At 34.5% G+C, this 18,571-nt stretch overlaps 1 protein-coding gene across 1 annotated transcript; it reads left to right on the top strand.

Moving 5' to 3' along the window:
- The first annotated feature begins 297 nt into the window (after window positions 1-297).
- AGO3 (Argonaute 3) lies at window positions 298-11,227 on the top strand. Its single transcript, XM_073088617.1, has 17 exons — window positions 298-381; window positions 683-842; window positions 2,233-2,323; window positions 2,408-2,498; window positions 3,028-3,148; window positions 3,533-3,704; window positions 4,301-4,428; window positions 5,065-5,228; window positions 5,925-6,122; window positions 6,414-6,563; window positions 6,929-7,106; window positions 7,422-7,679; window positions 7,974-8,201; window positions 8,661-8,844; window positions 9,243-9,408; window positions 9,866-10,084; window positions 10,706-11,227. Exons 2-17 carry the CDS (start codon window positions 693-695, stop codon window positions 10,968-10,970), a joined length of 2,763 nt encoding a protein of 920 aa, XP_072944718.1. The 5' UTR covers window positions 298-381; window positions 683-692; the 3' UTR covers window positions 10,971-11,227.
- Window positions 11,228-18,571: the final 7,344 nt, after the last annotated feature.

Genomic DNA, 18,571 nt, shown 5'->3' with positions numbered 1-18,571 from the left:
TAATGTCACAAAAAAGTTATTGATTAAAAATATTAAACTATTATGAATTAAAACTTCGTTAAATTGATATTCAATGAACATTAAAGTATAATTTAAATGATTATGAGTTACCAGTAGGTTACTATAGTCTTTGATTACGAGTTTAAAGTATTTATTTATAATAGTACCAGACCAAGGTACTTGTGATTGTAAGATTAGGTTTTAATTATTATTATCTGTACAATATTTCAGATTTTTTATGTAGTCTGTACAAATTTACATTTCCCTTTATATTTTTGGTTTATCTATGTTTATATTGTTGTCACATTCTTACATTTGTGATTCTTGAAGAGCGGGATAAACTTGTTCCTTCTTGTTTGTTATTTAACATTGCAGGAAAAGGTGATTTTAACAAAATTGTGTATTAAAGACGATAGCGAAAATTAAACGCAATCCATCAATTTAATTGGATACCTTTCAAAATAGTTGGATGTTGTAAAATTTTATTGCAAACGCAGCGATTCTTGATTGTTTTTAGACCTTGATATTTGAATCTACCTTCAACAACTACCACCATTATTTTTTATTGTAATTTTTTTGAAATTAATGTATTAAATATTATGTAGGGACAGTTAACGTACATCAACCTCAACGCATCTCTACGCAACACGGACAATATCAGCTAAAATTGTATAATTTATAGATTTTAGATCATGGCTGAGGGTGGTAGGGGTCGGGGCCGAGGGCTGCCGTTGCTCCAGGCTTTGAAGGCGCAAATGGCGGGGTCCTCGTCTTCTTCGAATGCCGATAGTCCAGAACCCACACCTCCACCAAGTACGACGCCTAGCATGGCACCTAGTGTTGTAAGTTTTAATGTCCTACTGTTTTACTTCTAGCCACAGGTCAATTAAAACATCTTATTTTGAGAAGCGCTAGTAGACTTCTATTATTTTTAAGGCCTAGGCATCAATAGTGGCAAGTTTATACGAGAATTTAATTTTTCTTTTAATTTTAGCTTGGATTCAATGTATTCAAATCTAAGCTTACCTTTTAATCATTAGAGAATATTTTGTATAAAACATATTGTTCGATAGGTGATGGAAGCAGTATTGTGAATAATTATTTCATTTATCTCCATATAGGCATATCATCGGAATACTCACATACTTACTGATTTGTACTGCGTTTTGTTTAACTCTAACACCCTTAATTATTTAAAAGAGCGCTTTCAGTATTTACATCTTTCTCATGATACACATTTACTGCGCTGTAATGAAAACTTTTCCCTCTTAATGCCTTCTTATTCAATAGTAAATCCTTTACTGCAGTGGCTGTGCGCTTATGGAATGCTTTGCCGCTTATTATCCGACGTGCGCAGTCATTGGATTCCTTTAAAACTCAAGTAAAGAAATTGCACCTGTCATTGTGATTTGCTTCCTATTTAAACTGTTATTTTATATTCTACTATTATTTCCTTGTTTATGTATTCTCCTTTCTTTTGTACTCCTTATCTTATTCTTAAGTACTCTCTTCCACTCTACCTGCTGATATACTTAAAGTATGACTCTTGCTTCATTATAGGTTTACCTTTGTACACCCCTATCCTGAATCTCTTTTATTTTATATTTCTTGTGCAACAAGTGTTATGTAGGTTGGTAGAGATGAATTAATGTAGTGTGGGTACATTGATTTACTTTTGTACTAATATATTTAAAGGTGGTAGAACCCTTTGTGGTTCGACTCCGGCGGCACCACCGCCACACCTATTTCTACCTAATAACAGCAGTGTTAGGCGCTGCTGTGTTCCGGTTTGAAGGGTGTGGTAAGGGAGACAGACTTTTCCGAGGCATTCCAGCTTAGTCCTCAGGGGTAGCGGCGCATCTGTGGCGGACCTCAGGTAGGAATATCTAATCCTATCTGGGGCTGATTACAGATGTCCATGGGCGGCAGTAGCCACCTCCCATCAGGTGGACTGCATGCTCGTCTGCTACTCTTATATAATTATATATAAAAAAAAAAAAATATGTGACTCGTAATAAATGTTGTTAATTCCTGCAATTAAATGTGTTTTTGTTGGAATACCAAGTTATAACAACAAGTAAATGGTTGCCTGGAAGAGATTGCTATTTTAGTGATAAGGCCGCCAATTGTACATTACTTTATTTTTATAATTTTGTATTTTTTTTTAATTTCAATTTGGTGTACAATAAAGATTATTGATGTATGTAAGATGTATTGTATTGTATTACATAGGCAAGCACAGATGCCCCATCAACTACTTTGGGTGGAAGGGGGAGGGTTGCTGCATTGATGCTGGCAAAAATGCAACAGAGACCTGGCGGAGGTAAGCCTTATAATACATATACAAAATTTTCATGTCACATTGTTTGTAATAAAACTTCTCTGATATTTCCAATGACTTCTCTAGGTTCAATTCGTGGTCCGTCTTCTGATGTTGCTCCTACCATGCCTCCTGTTGAGAGAGGTGTGGGAAGAGGAATTAAGATTTTGCAAAGTCTGTAAGTAATGGATATCATATTTGTTTTCAAATCATACCAATTTGTTAGCTGGATATCCTTTTTGCAAATTTGTAAATTTTCACTTTGAAACCCTATTATATGTATAAATGCTTTTTATGAATTTAAATAATAAACATAATAATACTTACATTTGGATATCCATGAATCCTTTGTGGTTTTATTCTTAGGCACTACCGCCACATATTTCTACCTACTAACAACAATGTTAAGTACTATTTTGGCTTTTAATGGCTGTGGTACCCTTATCCATTAAAATAGTTACCATTTCAGGCTACCAGTCCAAGTCCTTTGGTGTAGCAATGCGTCAATTCCCAATTATAGATAGTACTCTTATCTTATCTGGGATTAATTACAGATGTCCATAGGCGGCAGTAGTCACGTATCATCAGATGGACTGCATGCTTATTTTTTACTTTAATGTTATACAAAAACAAACAAGTATGATGTACCTTCAATATGGGAAGCTTGTGGTAACAATATATTAAATTAAATTTTGTAAAATCCACAGTAAAGCACACACTGCAAAGCCAGTTTCTGCAAGTACAGATGTACAGTCTGTGACAGAAACAATGGCAGCCAGTACTATATCATCGGTGCAATCCTCCATGGTGCCGAAAAATAAGTATTATGTAAGATTTTTTTAATACTTAATTGCAGTATGTAACATATCAATTGCAATAAGTAACATATCATATACAAGTTATGATTGTTTTTTACAAGAAAATTAAATTTTTAATTGTATACTACATTATATGTATAAGGTTTGAAAATTAATATGAATGAAAAAAACAATATCACATTCATACTTAAAGTATTTAAGCCAATATCTTACAGACTTCTATCATTAAGATTACCTCTTAGGACATTTTTTTACTATGATGTAACCTTGTCTAAAGACTTATTTCATATATTTTAAAACAATGAAAAGATTAATAAATAGACATTATAATTAAGTAAATATTTTTATTAGTTATTGATAAAAATGAAAGCTATATAGGTATATTTGCTTTCAGAGAGAAGTCAAAGAAACTCCTCCGGTGGTTATGAAAGGAGAGACTGGCACCGTGTGTGATGTGACATCCAACTTCATACGTTTGAACTTTGAGGAAAACAATGTGTTTGAGTATGAAGTGAGATACGAACCAGATCAAGACTATAAACACTTGAGATTCAAACTTCTTAATGGTGAGTAATTTATATTTTACAGAAAGTTAAGGTAAACAGTTTGCGTTTCGACTCTGGCGGCACCACCGCCACACCGATTTCTACCTCATAACAGCAGTGTGAAACGCTGTGTTCTTTTCCGAAGGGTGTGGTAAGGGACATACTTTTCCTATCTAATCCTATCTGGGGTTGATTACAGATGTCCATGGGCGGCAGAAACTTACCATCAGGTGGACTGCATGCTTGTCTGCTACTCCTTTTTTTATGAAATATAGGTACCGAAAGAGCATGCAGACAAATGGGTGGTAAGTTGTCACTGCTGGGGTTGATTATTCAACACAGCATAGGATTCTTACCTGAAGTCAGGCATGGCTGTGTTGCTTAGAGGAGTAATTTGGAATGCCTGTAATATTTCTTCTTCTTCACCACACCCTTTAAACCAGAACACAGTGATTAGTACTGCAATTATAAGACAGAAATAGGAGTGAAATCCTTTCTGGATCTACTGCAGATTTATTGATATTTATACCCCTTTTTGAAATAGTTTGTTTTAAGCAATCTGTCTTTTTTTCATGTTCAACATATTCTAATGGTTAACAACTTTAAAACAATTTTAGAACATCAAAAATATTTCAACGTGAAGGCATTTGATGGCACCACCCTGTATGTGCCACATCTGTTGCCACCGGAGGCCACAAATTTGGTATCAACAAATGAATTTGATAACAGCAAAGTGAATATAACTGTAAGTATAAACTTATTGCAAATCATAGTTTGTCTATATGTATTACCATTATTTTTATGGATACATTCCAAGATATATAAGAATATTTCATTTCTACCTGTAACAGTTTATTTTATTTGTCGTTTCTAGTGTAGTCTAGTTTTTTATTTAGAAAAGAGTTAAGTTTGATGTAACCAATGGGATTTTTTTTTTACTAATAAAAAGTACAAACTTTAAGGGGCATAGTTTGCAAGGAATTCTAAACCAAATCATGTATCTTAAATTACAACCGTACAATTGATAATATCTTCTTATTTTTTATATGCTAATTATTAGTATAGTCCGCTCTAAAGTTGTTGCGCGCAGATCTAGTCAGAAAGCCAATGCGTCCCAACACAACTACAAGCTTATACTCCGTAGCAACAGTAAGGGCACACTAACGCAGCTATGTATCCGCGGGCCAGAGCGGGCAGCGGAGGGTGCCGGGGGGTTCCGCGCTATCTTCGTCCCATTGATATCTACAATTTTTTGTTGCGACGCGACTCGTTTCTATATCATGTATTCAGAGCGGACTAGCAGTTTGGCGCGGGGTCTATTATTGTTTTAATGACACAACAGAAAGGTTTTATATAATTTTTTATTTTATTACTTTTACAGATTATTTTACGGCGGACACGTCGGCTAAGCGAAATGATACATATATACAATCTGCTGTTCAAGCATATTATGAAGGACCTACAGTTGGTCCGCTTCGGCCGGCAGCACTTCAGCCAGCAGTCTGCCATACAAATACCGCAGCACAAGTTGGAAGTTTGGCCTGGGTAGTGTATAGTGATGTTTAAGTTTGGTAAAGCTAGTCTGGTTTATCGATGCTCTAACTAATTTGTTACGACTCCTTGAAAAGTTACAATTGACAGCTTCAAACATTTTTACAAACAAATTTATACAGTTTAATCTCTATCACATTTGTTTCCCTATAGAATCCATTATCTACTTTTATTGATTACAAAAATCTTTCATTACTGCAAATCTATATTTTATAAGGAATGCCTATGCGAATTGCATACTTGTAGAACTATCGTCTTAAGCTTTCCAATTTTTGAATTGACTACTAAGTAATTTTGAATATATTTCTGCGCACAAACTCTTTAGCCTTATTTACAACATGTCTGGTAGAAGCAACCTTCCTTATTTGTATTCATCATCAACCAATTACTGTCCCACTGCTGGGCACGGGTCTGCTCTCTGTATGCGAAAGATTAGGCCATGGTGCACCGCGCTGGCCAAGTGCGAATTGGTAGACTTCACATACCTTTGAAATCAATTTTTTTAGGTTTCTCAGGTTTTTTTACGATGTTTTCCTTCACCATCTAAGCTAATGATAATTCATTTCTAATACGCTAAGGCCTGGAATTTGAACCTCAGACCCTTCGGATCAAGAGGCCGAGTTTCTTAAGGCTTTCATTGTGTATTTGTATTATAATCATTTAACTGACTTAATAACATTTACTTTTTAGATACGTAACAGCGGTGGACGAATACGAAGGTGGTCTGATGTTGACGTTGGATTCCACACACCGCGTTCTCCGTACGGAGTGCGTGCTCACATTCATTAAACACGTGGTGCAGACTGACGGCGCCAATTGGAAGCGAGCCTTGGCGGAGAAACTTATTGGATGCTCGGTCATGACTACATATAATAACAAGCTGTTTAGGTAAGTTTTACTATTTAAATTGAATCTAAGCTGACAAACTGGTATTAAATTGGGAGGCCCCTGTGCCAGAGGTGCAAAACAATGGGGTAATAGAAAATCCTTTTTACCTGTTGCAATGGTGAAGAAAATGTTACTATTGAAACTTTTAATAATGTTCTAAAAATGTTTTATTTCAGACATTTAGATAACATGATGCATTTTGAAAACCTCTTCTTTTTATGAAGTTTTAGAGTTTAAACTTAACAAAACTAACTTTTTAGTTTATATAATGTGGAATTTATTATGTTTTAGAGTCGATAGTATTGATGACACAATGACGCCAAAATCGACCTTTGAGAAGAATGAGAAAGGCCAACTAATCACAATTAGTTACATCGATTACTACAAAAATAACTATGGTATAGACATCAAGGATTGGAATCAGCCCATGCTCATTTCCAGGTAAAAAATTTCATCGTTGATAGTAGGTAGAGTCCGCGCCAAACTGCTAGTTAGCTACAAATATAGTAACGAGTCGCGTCGCAACAGCAAGTTATAGATATTAGTGGGACGAAGACAGCCCGGGACACCCCGGCAACCGTGTGCTGCCCGCTCTCGTCCACGGGTACTAGCTGCATTAGCGTGTTCATACGTTACGGAGTATATCCTAACTAAACCTGCGCGCAACATCTTCAGAGCGGACTAGAAGTTTGGCGCAGACTATATTATGATATAAATACATTTGAAGCCGTAAAATTGGCATGAATGCAAAGAAATATATTTCAATTTTGATTTTACAAAATATTAATGTATCTTGAATATTTCAGGGATTCTAAACTCATGCCAGGTTCAGAGGAAAAGACAGATTTTATGATATGCCTCGTACCTGAGCTCTGCCAACTGACTGGCCTCACTGAAGACCAGAGGAGTAATTTCAGACTCATGAAGGATGTTGCTACATATACTAGGATAACCCCAAATCAACGCCATGCTGCATTTAAAAAAGTAAGGTTTCTACAAAATACTTCCAACACTATGACTGGTTTTTATAAAAATACCGAATCTGAACACGAAATTAAATTTTTCTAAAAATTTTCTTCCATAATCTAAATGAATTGAAATTGTTGTTGCAAGTTATAACAATTGTATTTTTGCGAAAGCTGAGATATGTTACTTAGCATGTATTCTGTGAGATGAAAACGTTAAAAGGTACTAGTCATCTGTTTGTGATCATTTCGAGGACCAACTGTTCCTATACTATTTTATTTGTAATTTGTTGTATGAACAGCCTTATATTCACGTACTATTTCATTCTTACAGTACATACAAAACGTGATGAACAACGATAAAGCAAAGGCTCGATTAGCGGGCTGGGGTCTGTCCATCGCGCCCGAGACTATCGACATCGCAGCCAGGACCTTACCTCCAGAGCCTCTCTACTTCGGTAACAATGTGAAGATCCCCGGCAAACCAAACGCAGATTGGAACGGTGATGTCACCAAGAATGCGGTTATGCATGGAGTGGACATTCTCAGGTGGATCATCTTGTTCACAGACCGTGATAAGCAGATTGCTTCGGTGAGTGGAGCTGACATATTTAATGTTTATGGTATATAAATATAAATTAAACAGTGGCTTGCACATTAGAGAGGGACTTCCTAATTTTTTTTGTGGGAAACATGTATGCATTCTTGATGGTAATTGGTCAATACTCCTTATGGATGGGTATTAATGATAGTAGTTATAACATGAGTTCGAAATTTGTGTGCTTAAAAAAATGCTTACATACAACCTTGAAGGATGATAAAAATCATGCTAACGTTGTAATATTTATAGGTGCAATACGCGACATTGTGATTTTTTTCTTTTCAGGATTTTGTAGACATGGTAAAGAGATGTTGCCGTCCGATGGGTATCAATGTGTCCAACCCAGATATGGTGCGGCTTCCCAATGACCGCACAGACTCCTACGTTATGGCGCTGAAGAAATCCATAATCCCCAACCTGCAACTGGTCGTGGCCATATGTCCAACCCTCAGGGATGATCGGTATTCTGCTATCAAGAAGATTTGCTGTGCGGATAATCCTATACCCTCACAGGTAACAATAAATGTCATAGTGAAATAAATTAAATGATTATTAGACTTTTGTCACGCCCGTGGTCGCACTCTTGTTTTACCATCATAGACAAGGCACAAGAACACCTAGAACTTGAATATAAATCTAAATTCATCATTTATCTCTGTCTATGTCTGGATGTTGAGGGTTGGAACCCAAAATCTTTTGTGTGTTGACTGCTATTGTGAAGAATAGGCCAAGTGAGACGTCTATTAATATACTATACTATTTTTTAACACCCTTTTATTTTATTACATACATATTACAGTGATGACAGTTTATCTTTGCCCTACCGATCTATAAATTTAAATTTGACGATTTAATTGTGATAGATCGAAGTTGCATTTATACTAATACATATTTATTACCTTTCAGTAAAAGTCTGTGTCGTCCTACCAAGATCAGTGTTGTAACCACTAACCCGACTTATAAAAATTTCAGGTAATCAACGCGCGAACCTTAATGAACAGTGCGAAGGTGCGATCGATCACGCAGAAGATTCTGCTGCAGATCAACTGCAAGCTGGGCGGCACGCTGTGGAATATCAGCATCCCCTTCAAAACGGCCATGATCATCGGCATCGACTCTTACCACGACGGTAGTAGGAAGAAACGGAGTGTCTGCTGTAAGTTTAATTATAAAAGCTAAAGTATTCTATTATATATAAGTATAACATATGTAATACATTCCTGTCTTAAGAGGTGTGTGAAAAGGTCGTACAAAAGAAGTGACGTTATTAATAGAAAAATAGATTGTTGGGTTAATTCTAATTATTGTTATAACTTTTTGTTGCTGACTTATGAGTAATCTACTTATTTATTTATATGATAATGGTCACTGACATACAGTTCATTATTAAATAGAACCTCTAAATTGATGGCATGTGATCACTACTACCTATAGAGATCCAATCCAAAATAGGATCGAAGTCATATTCAATATTTGATGTTGGATGTTAGAACTGCTATAATATTTTTGATTCATTCAAATTGTAAAGAAATGACGGTTATTATCTGTTTCTAGCCTTCGTATCGTCATACGACCAAACAATGACCCGTTGGTACTCAAAGGCGGTGTTTCAAGAGACGGGTCAGGAAATAGTGGACAGCCTCAAGTCTTGCCTGGTTGACGCGCTAAAGCATTTTCTACGCACCAATGGGAAATTGCCAGACAAGATTATCATTTACAGGTAAATAGTGTGAATATTTTTTTTTATTATCTCCCAGAATTTGGTCATTATAAGCAACACTATCCGATGATAGAATGATACAGATGTGTTTTTTTCAAAATGAATTCCTTCGGTTCCCGGCTAGGAAGATAATCATTACATTAAAAAAAAACTAATTATGCATTTTTAGTGTTTATCAGAATAGGCCTCATTACTCCATTGCATTTTTCGCTTATTCTTATAAATTAGGATTTGGCCCTGAAGGCCCATTGGAAAAATTCACTCTATATATGTATGTATTTTATGTACTCTTAGTCACCAATATGGAGTGCTGGTGTGGAGTCTTAATATTTCAGAAAGCATGTTTATACACCTCATCATTACACACACCCTTTACTGTCCTACTGCTGGGTACAGGTCTCCTCTCAGAACGAAATGCCTAATTTAGTACAATTACATTGTATTTCCTAAATAACAGGGACGGTGTGGGCGACGGTCAACTGAAACTGCTCCAACAGTATGAAATACCGCAGCTGAAGGTGTGTTTCACGCTCATGGGGCAGACATACGAGCCCACATTGACCTATATCGTCGTGCAGAAGCGCATCAACACGAGGATCTTCCTGAAGGCTGGCCGGAACTATGAGAATCCCGCCCCTGGAACTGTGGTAGATCATTCCATTACAAGGCGTGATTGGTGAGTGTTCAAATCTGTTGTTTTTTGTTCATCATCAACCCATTACTGTCCAACTGCTGGGCACGGGTCTCCTCACAGAATGAGAAGGATTAGGCTATAATCCACCGCGCTGGTCAAGTGCGAATTGGTAGACTTCACATAACTTTTGAAAACATTTTTTTTTAAGATTTCTTAGATGCGCACGTTTTCTCACGATGTTTTCCTTCACCGTTTAAGCAAGTGATCATTAATTTGTAATACGCACATAACTTTGAAAATTCAGAGGTGAAACCCTGGGATTTGATCCCTTAATCAAGAAGCCGAGTTTCTAGGCTATCACTGCATTTTTTTGTAGTATATGTAAATATGTGTCACTCATCGTATATGCTCAATTTTCGAAACACCTTTGTCGATTTCAATAAAATTTTCTAAGTACCTATATAGTTGGCTCAATCTTGAAACAATATTACTTTTGGACCCTATTGGTGGCGTCTTTGTCGAGATTTGAAAAGATATAATATTGTTTAATATTGTGTATGCACTTTACTTTGCACCAAGAGACAATAAATTTGCTAGCACCATACCTAGATATATTTTTTTTGTTTGGAAACTATATTCAATCTAGCAACATTAACTTTCCAGGTACGACTTCCTGATAGTGTCTCAGAAGGTGAACCAAGGTACTGTGACCCCGACCCACTATGTAGTGATCTACGACGACAGTGGAATGTCTCCAGATCATTGTCAACGGCTGACATATAAAATGTGCCACTTGTATTACAACTGGCCCGGTACAGTGCGGGTCCCTGCTCCCTGCCAGTATGCACACAAGCTGGCCTTCCTCGTGGGACAGAGCATACACCAAGAGCCCTCCGAAGTGCTGGCAGATAAACTATTCTTCCTGTAAATAGTTATGTAAGTCGGTTAAACAGTTTGTCAATGAGACAATTTCAATATGTACAAATTATCCAGGGATCCATAATATTGTTTTCATTCCTATTAACTTTAAAGATGTGAAAGTTTGTATGTTAAGATGTTAAAATGTGTTAATGTTTATTATTATTATTTATAATAAACGAGTAGCAGACGAGCATGCAGTCCACCTGAATTGGCAACTGCCGCCCATGGACATCTCTAATCAACCCCAGATAGGATTCCTACCTGGGTATTCCTACCTGAGGTCAGCCACAAATGCGCCGCTACCCCTGAGGATTAAGCTGGAACGCCTCAGAAAAGTATGTATTATTGTATTGAAAAAAGATTGTAACTAAATCAGATGGCTATTTGTGCTGTTTCATGTTAAGTCTAAAACAAAGTCATCTTTCTACCTTTTGAATAAAACGAAGTAAAGAATCAATTACTTTATTATAATCTTATGGATCTCTAAAATTGATTATTTTTTCTCATTGACTGCTATTAATGATAAGTCGTCCTACATATTGTAGTTTTCTTTATGGGTTTCATTTACCCAGTAAATGAAAAAAAACTATTTTCTTTAAGTGTACTTTAAGTATCTTTGTCGAGCTATATAACGAATTTTGTAACAAAGGAAGAATTTAAATAACATAGTCTTGTGAAATATACATGCGACTATTAGGTATAACATCAATGTATAACGTAATGTACAAAAATACTTTCTATATGTCACTGCAAAGAATCTCATTTGACTAAATCTAATTAATGTTACAGAGATTGTTAAATACAAATATCTATGTGTTTCTATGTGGAGGTTCATTCCTTAAATCAACTACACTAAGAATTCGGGATATGCATTAGGCATGGTAAAATGTTTGGTCGCACCATCAATTCTATCATCTTTTATATTATATAGAAGTAGCAAATTGTTACCATAATTGGACTACATATGCATTTGCCGCAGACTATAGATATCTTTAATCAACCCCACGTAGGACTAGAGTCTTCGTCCCGCTAATATCTACGATTTGTTGTTGCGACGCGACTCGTTTCTATATTCAGAGCAAGCTAGAAGTTTGGCGCGGACTTTACCAGTTATACGACACTCTTAGTGTAGTTGATCTGAGTTCAGGATTCATTCTACTGTGTGAACTATGATGTGTACTCTTCTCATTACGAGAGTGGATTAGGACGGTATAGACCGCGCCAAACTTATAGTCCGCTCTGAAGTTTCGAGAAGGTGTAGTCATACAATTTGTTATGGCGACGCAATTCATTTCTATATTCAGAGCGGACTAGCAGTTTTACGCGGACTATAATGTATTGATTATGATGAAACTGAATATTTCTGTCTTAAAATACTGATGTATTAATATAACATAATGGTAGCGGGAATTTCCTCAAGTTGTAAAGTTATCAGACTTATTCCCATACATTGTAATAATTTGTTCAGAATCACTATTTGGCATTTTCAAATGATATTATAATAACAAGTAATCTAATATTCTTAAGTTTGTTTGTAATAATACATTATCGATATACTACTGTATCTGTGATAACATAGCAGGTTTCGAAATTGAATGTAACAAAAAATAATATTATGTAAACTTAATGTTAAAAATTTAAAATTCATAGTTTTACTATAATGTTACCTCGTCGGGTAGTAATACATATATAAATATTTCCTTCGTGTTACAATGACTTACCAACCAAGAATTGAACCTTAGACTTGCACTAAGTAGCAATGCTGACACAGTTGTCATTTACGCTCATTATTAATAAGCAATCTATCCAAATTTTACTTACCAAAGAAACTTGACAACTAATATAAATAGGATCGGCGTCACGGTACTATACCGGTTTGATGAGCGGAGGGTTCCGGGGTCGATCCTCGGCCAGGCAGATATCTGAATGATGAATTTATATATCAGTTCTGAGTCTGGGTGTTCGTGTATTCGTCTGTGTATCTGTCTGTTGCCTAATGTCGTACTTTGGTAGGCAATAAACAATGGATAGATTGATTATTAATAAGATGCGTTCGTAGAGCAACACAACAAACATCGACAGTACCACGGATAGTATAGCGGACCCAGAGGTCCGTTCTAGTCGCAATATATCTTGCATAAGAAAATTATAGCAAGGTATTACTTTGTAGTAAAAACATTCCGACTTCTTTTAACTACCTCAGCCACTGCCAGTTAATTTTAAAAAAGTTATTTAAGATTACACTAACCAATCACTAAAAAATCTTACCTGAAGGCTTTGATAAGTAAAATAGGTAGATAATTCACCGCCTTGAAATTGAATGAAGCCATAAAATATACACAAAATCACGCACACACATACGTAAAAAGACTGACCGTTTTTGCCAGTACCTCTCCGAATGTCGTGTAATTTTTGGCGGAACAATGCTGATATGTGCAGTTAAGTGGTGCAAAAAAAAAAATTGGCAAGTGCACGTCAGATCGTGCAGATTATCGTTAAGTTGGCGTGACAGTACAAAGTGTTGCCAGTACTCCTTAACGTGTATTACTCGAAACATGGGAAAATAACTTGCAAGTAAAGTTAGCATACATCTGTGGATATTATTGATAATTGTGTTTATTTCAATTTAGCAGATATACTGTTACGCCAAATTGAAATGAGATAAATGTTTGAATCGAATCGTTGTAGTGTATATTATTTATTTAACAATGTTGTTATTTTAGGTTTCCAAAAAAGTGACAAAAAAGAATCTGCCATAAGACTTAAGTCGAACCTCACTGGCAGCCAACTTGGTGTTGTATGGTTTGTTCAGATCATTTTGATGAGACTGATTTATACGTAACAAAATTTGGCGTACGTCAATAACTAAAGGCGGATATCCGGATATTCTTTGTTTTATCTAACTTACCATAAATTGTTTATTCATAACTTTATACCAACAGTCCAAATATTAAGTATAAATAATAAGTAAATACGTATTTAAAACAGTTGAGGGGAGATTTTAAAACGGAGACGTGGCAACATTTTATTTACGCATACAATTACTCAAAACTAATTTCTTGTTAGGAGTGATAAATCTACTTATTTTACTTATCAAAGTCCGAAGGAATGTGGCATTAGCCACGTACCATTTTTTTTTAAAGTATTACTTTAAAAAAAAATGGTACTGGTATTTTTTAGTACTTAGTACTATAAAATAAGATATGCTTAGTATGTTGAGTTTTAAAGCAATTAAATATTTAGGACTTTTATCTCAGTGTCTTTCAGCTTAATTTAGATTTCAATTCTTTTTTTTAACTCATTTTTAGAGTATATTATTACATATTTCTCTTGCCCAGCCAAAGAAGGCATTTTTATTGGTGTTTTCGGAATTTTCATTGTTCAATTATGTCTTGTCCAAGGCATAGATCATTATAATGTGTCCTTACTTAGCTTCTTACTAAGTATAGAAATTGCAATGAAATTACAATTTTATGTGTGTCTGTATTCTAAATAAGCGAATGTTACGCAATGGAAAATGATTGAATTTCGGAGACCACTGAATTGCACTTCCCATAATCATCTTCCAAACCTTAGATATTTTAATAATAAATTGGAGTCCAGTAATAATCAATTATAATTTTAAAATTTCTCAGTTACTTTTTGTCATTTTAAAGTTTATTATTTTCATAAAATGAATATAATTTTGCTTTTAATTTCATCAAATATGCAGGGAGATTTTTTTAAGTGTGCGTGGGGTATCCACGCACACTTAAAAAATTCATATCCGAAACTATAGGAAAATAAAGTGCCACTTTGATAAAAACAAGCTGCAAAATAATATTTTTATATCATTCCTCAGCTGGAAATGAAAAGGGCTCAATTTGAAAATATAAGAAACTTATTACGCCATCTGATGGGTTTGTGCATATTGGAGGAATGCCATATATTGGGAGAATTGATTTTCATGTCTAAGTTGATTAAGAAGTAGTGTTTTACACAAAGTATTGGTATTCGTTTGGGCAGCAATAAAATTACTGATTTATTTAAGTAAATGTGTAATCATTAGGAATAATTACGTACTCGATACAATATCGATACTTATTTTGTAGATATTAATCCATCTTTTATCAAAATACAAATCTTGGGTTCATGCGACATTATACTGCATGTTTTGTGGGGGGTAAATGTATTAAATAATTGATTTCATTATTTACCTATATGGTAAATAACAAACCGCCCTCAAACAGAGCAATCGAATACTCACCGGACTTGTCAATCAAATTGAATACACTTTTAAGGTTATCGTTTTGAAATTACATTGTATACACACCTCGTTCAAATTGCCAGATGCCGCATCCTTATTTTTAGAATTCTAATCTTTGATGCCGAAACAACAGTACATCTGTTTGAGTTGTGAAAACTGCGGCTAATGCGATGATTTAGTATGATGAAACGAAACTTACTCATAAATGAGCCTAGGGATTATTAAATTCTACTAGTCAGAAATTATGTTGAAACACGACGAATGTGCTTGCAGGCTAATATTATTGACTACGTACGGGTGTCAAAATTATTTTTGAAAATCTATAAATATCTATAATTTCTTTATTTTTCTAGTCTATAAGATAACATTGTAAAATGGTATGAATGATTAAGATTGGTTTTTGAAGTCTGTTTGATTTAAGCCTATAAATAATTAATTAATAGTATTATATAGTACGAACATAAACATAACTTTTCCTACTGTAACTTCACTAAATATATTTGGAAGAAATTAGAGTTAGAAATAATTAGAGTGTGAAATTAGAAATTAAAATTATTTTTCGAAATGCCTGAATACATAGCTGTGCCACGCGGTATTGCGCATATTTAAACACTTGAGGGCCATTCATAGAATATGTCACACGATTTTCATGCAATTTAAGATGTAGGAATTATGAAATTAATACAACAGGTCCGATATTATATTTATTTAATTATTACATTAGATATGTTAAAGAAAAACTATTATTATTACTTTGTAGAATTTTTGACCGAGTTGAGTGTTTATACGCGCAACACTCAAAAACAGCAAATCAGCTATTTCACTTTTTTTTTGGAAAATCAACCTCTTAATGTGTAAAATAGGGGTAGGATGTTTGACAGTCCACCTATTTTGAAGTAAACTATATAAAACTCAGTATTTCGCTTTCTGATTAGAAATAATGAAATACCTATTTAACCGATTTTGGAAAATCCTTAAGGGGGTAAAATAGGGGTTGAAAGTTTATTTAAAAATGCAACAAATGTAAAGAAAATTGTATGAAAATTAGTGTTTGGCTTTCTGATTTGAAAAATTGAAACATCTATTTCACAGTTTTTGGAAAATCAACATCTATTGGGTTATAGGTGTTAAAAATTTGTTTGACCATGAGCCAATTTTAATGCAAGCCAATAATTTCCTTCCTTGTGAAGGCTGCGGGGAAGTAGCCTCGGTTTCCCTTCTACGAATCCTAGATATCTTGCCCCACGTTTCCAATTTCCTTATTAGGTCTGAGTTAAAAACCCAGCAACTATTTTCATTGATCTTCCGCGTATATGACACATGCAGTGATAAGAGTTAAATAAGTAGCTTTATAAATGATAGCTTTTCTTGCGAATTAAAAATTATTTTTCATAAATTCCCTTCGCGTGGTATGGCATGTATTTTAGGCTATGACACGATAGAATACGAGGGATATGCATGCGGATGACATCCGAACGCACACACAAACCTGCGTGACAGGAAATCGGCCCTTATTGATAAAATCATGGCATTCATGTCAATTTGGGTTTGTTTATCTCTAACTAAAGTGTTTACGTGCTACGAGCTTTATGTAAAACGTCACATAATTTTGCGTTTGATTTGCATAAAACCACTTGCGTAAAGTCGGAAAAGTTATAAAGTATCGTACTGTAATTTGGCTCTTACCTGCCCACCTTTGTTTATTTTGTAAAACAATTTGATTCTAACTTGTTCATTTTATTTTTTAGGTAGTAAGCTTACATTATTTTAGGTTGATATAAAAAATTGTGATGTTTTGTGTTTGTAAATACATAGCACATATTTTTTGTAAACATTTTATTTTTTCCTTATTTTCCGTTTTAGGGTGCCGTATTCAAAAGGTAAAAACGGAATCCTATTGCTGACCTTCCGCCGTCTGTCTGTCACAGGGCTCTGACTTTTGAACTGTAATAGATATACGTACTTATAGTTATTACAACTACTAACTAGCATTTATTGTAAAAACAAAAAACCCAACTGCTTAAAATGCAGCCTATGAGTATTCCCACAATTTAGATTAATATCAACGACACCTCATATTATTATGTTAAAATACTTCGTCAAGCCGTTTGGGCTGTCATCATCAACCCATTATTGTCCTACTGCTGGGCACGGGTCTCCTCTCAGAAGGAGTAGGCTATAGTCCACCGCGCTGCCTATTGTATTGGTAGACTTCACATACCTTTGAGATATTTTTTTTTATAAATTGCAAAATAAAGGGCTGTATGGAATCCTAAATAATGAAAAGTACGAGTATATATACATGCTAGAAAAACTTTACGCGGTGCAGTCGGAAATTAAGTCGCATAAAAGTACCTAAAACTAGCGCAGTTATCTGAAATACTTCATTATGGTCGATAGGAGAATATTAACTCATTCTCATGGCGATACTATTTTTTACACACATCGTCGCGAGTGGAGATGGTTTTGCAAATAACCATGGGATACTTTTCACGATGCATGATATTCTTGTTGTGTATTATAGAACGTCTCGCAATACTATCTCAGTAGAAAATCTCTACTGAAAAATATGCGACTACTAGTTGATAGTAGGTAATAGGAAGGTGTATCCAATGTACCCATGTGTTGATTGGAGCACCGACGTGTTGTAAGTTATCAACCTTACGTGATAATAGATTATACCTACTAATCTCAACCACCACAACTCCAAAAACCACCAAAAAATATAACGATGAACGCAAAGACTTATTACTTAAGTACTTTAGATACATAACATTTAATAGATAATACAGTTCTGTAGTTTCTTTCTCTTTTGTTCATCAATACGATTTTTTTATTTTTTTGTTACATAACTAAGTTTAAAAAAAATGTATGAAAATTTTATGATGATTTTCGTATTTCGACCACGGGGCGAACACTACTTGTCATGTCTTTTAAAGTTCATACAATAAGGGCCAATTGATCAAACGTCCGCAAATTGACTATTTTATGATTATAATCAATAAGTTAAGTAATATTATTTTTCTAATACTTAAATAACTATAGGTATATGATATTTAAAATTACTTTATTTTTTATTCATGTATATGTTATCATATAAGTAAGCAGTGTTATAAAAAAAAACGTTAATTCTATTTTAACTAAAAAAATACAATAAATGTTAACACTTACTTTACTGTTACTTTGTAAGGTATTTTCATAAATTTACCTTTTTAAAAAGACAGTTTATATTTATAAGCTAATTACTGAATTTCCCCAGAACTGCTTGATCAATTATATTTGAGTGTATATTTCAATGTACCTTCAGGTAACATGTTAAAAGTTAGCTGTAAAATGTGGGCATTCCATAAAAATAAGCTTAT

The sequence above is a fragment of the Epargyreus clarus genome, unplaced genomic scaffold (assembly GCF_041222505.1).
Source record: "Epargyreus clarus isolate Ecla_fem2 unplaced genomic scaffold, WU_Ecla_fem_2.2 ptg000027l, whole genome shotgun sequence".
Taxonomy (NCBI): Eukaryota; Metazoa; Arthropoda; class Insecta; order Lepidoptera; family Hesperiidae; genus Epargyreus; species Epargyreus clarus.
The sequence above is the reverse complement of the archived record's forward strand: the minus strand, read 5'-3'. Positions and strand labels throughout refer to the sequence as shown.

Excerpts from the sequence above, each read along its gene's own strand:
- AGO3 (XM_073088617.1), top strand. The coding sequence starts at position 693 with ATGGCTGAGGGTGGTAGGGGTCGGGGCCGAGGGCTGCCGTTGCTCCAG. Across the intron at positions 2,324-2,407 it reads GCAACAGAGACCTGGCGGAG|GTTCAATTCGTGGTCCGTCT; the intron begins GTAAGCCTTATA and ends TGACTTCTCTAG. Across the intron at positions 10,085-10,705 it reads TCCATTACAAGGCGTGATTG|GTACGACTTCCTGATAGTGT; the intron begins GTGAGTGTTCAA and ends TTAACTTTCCAG.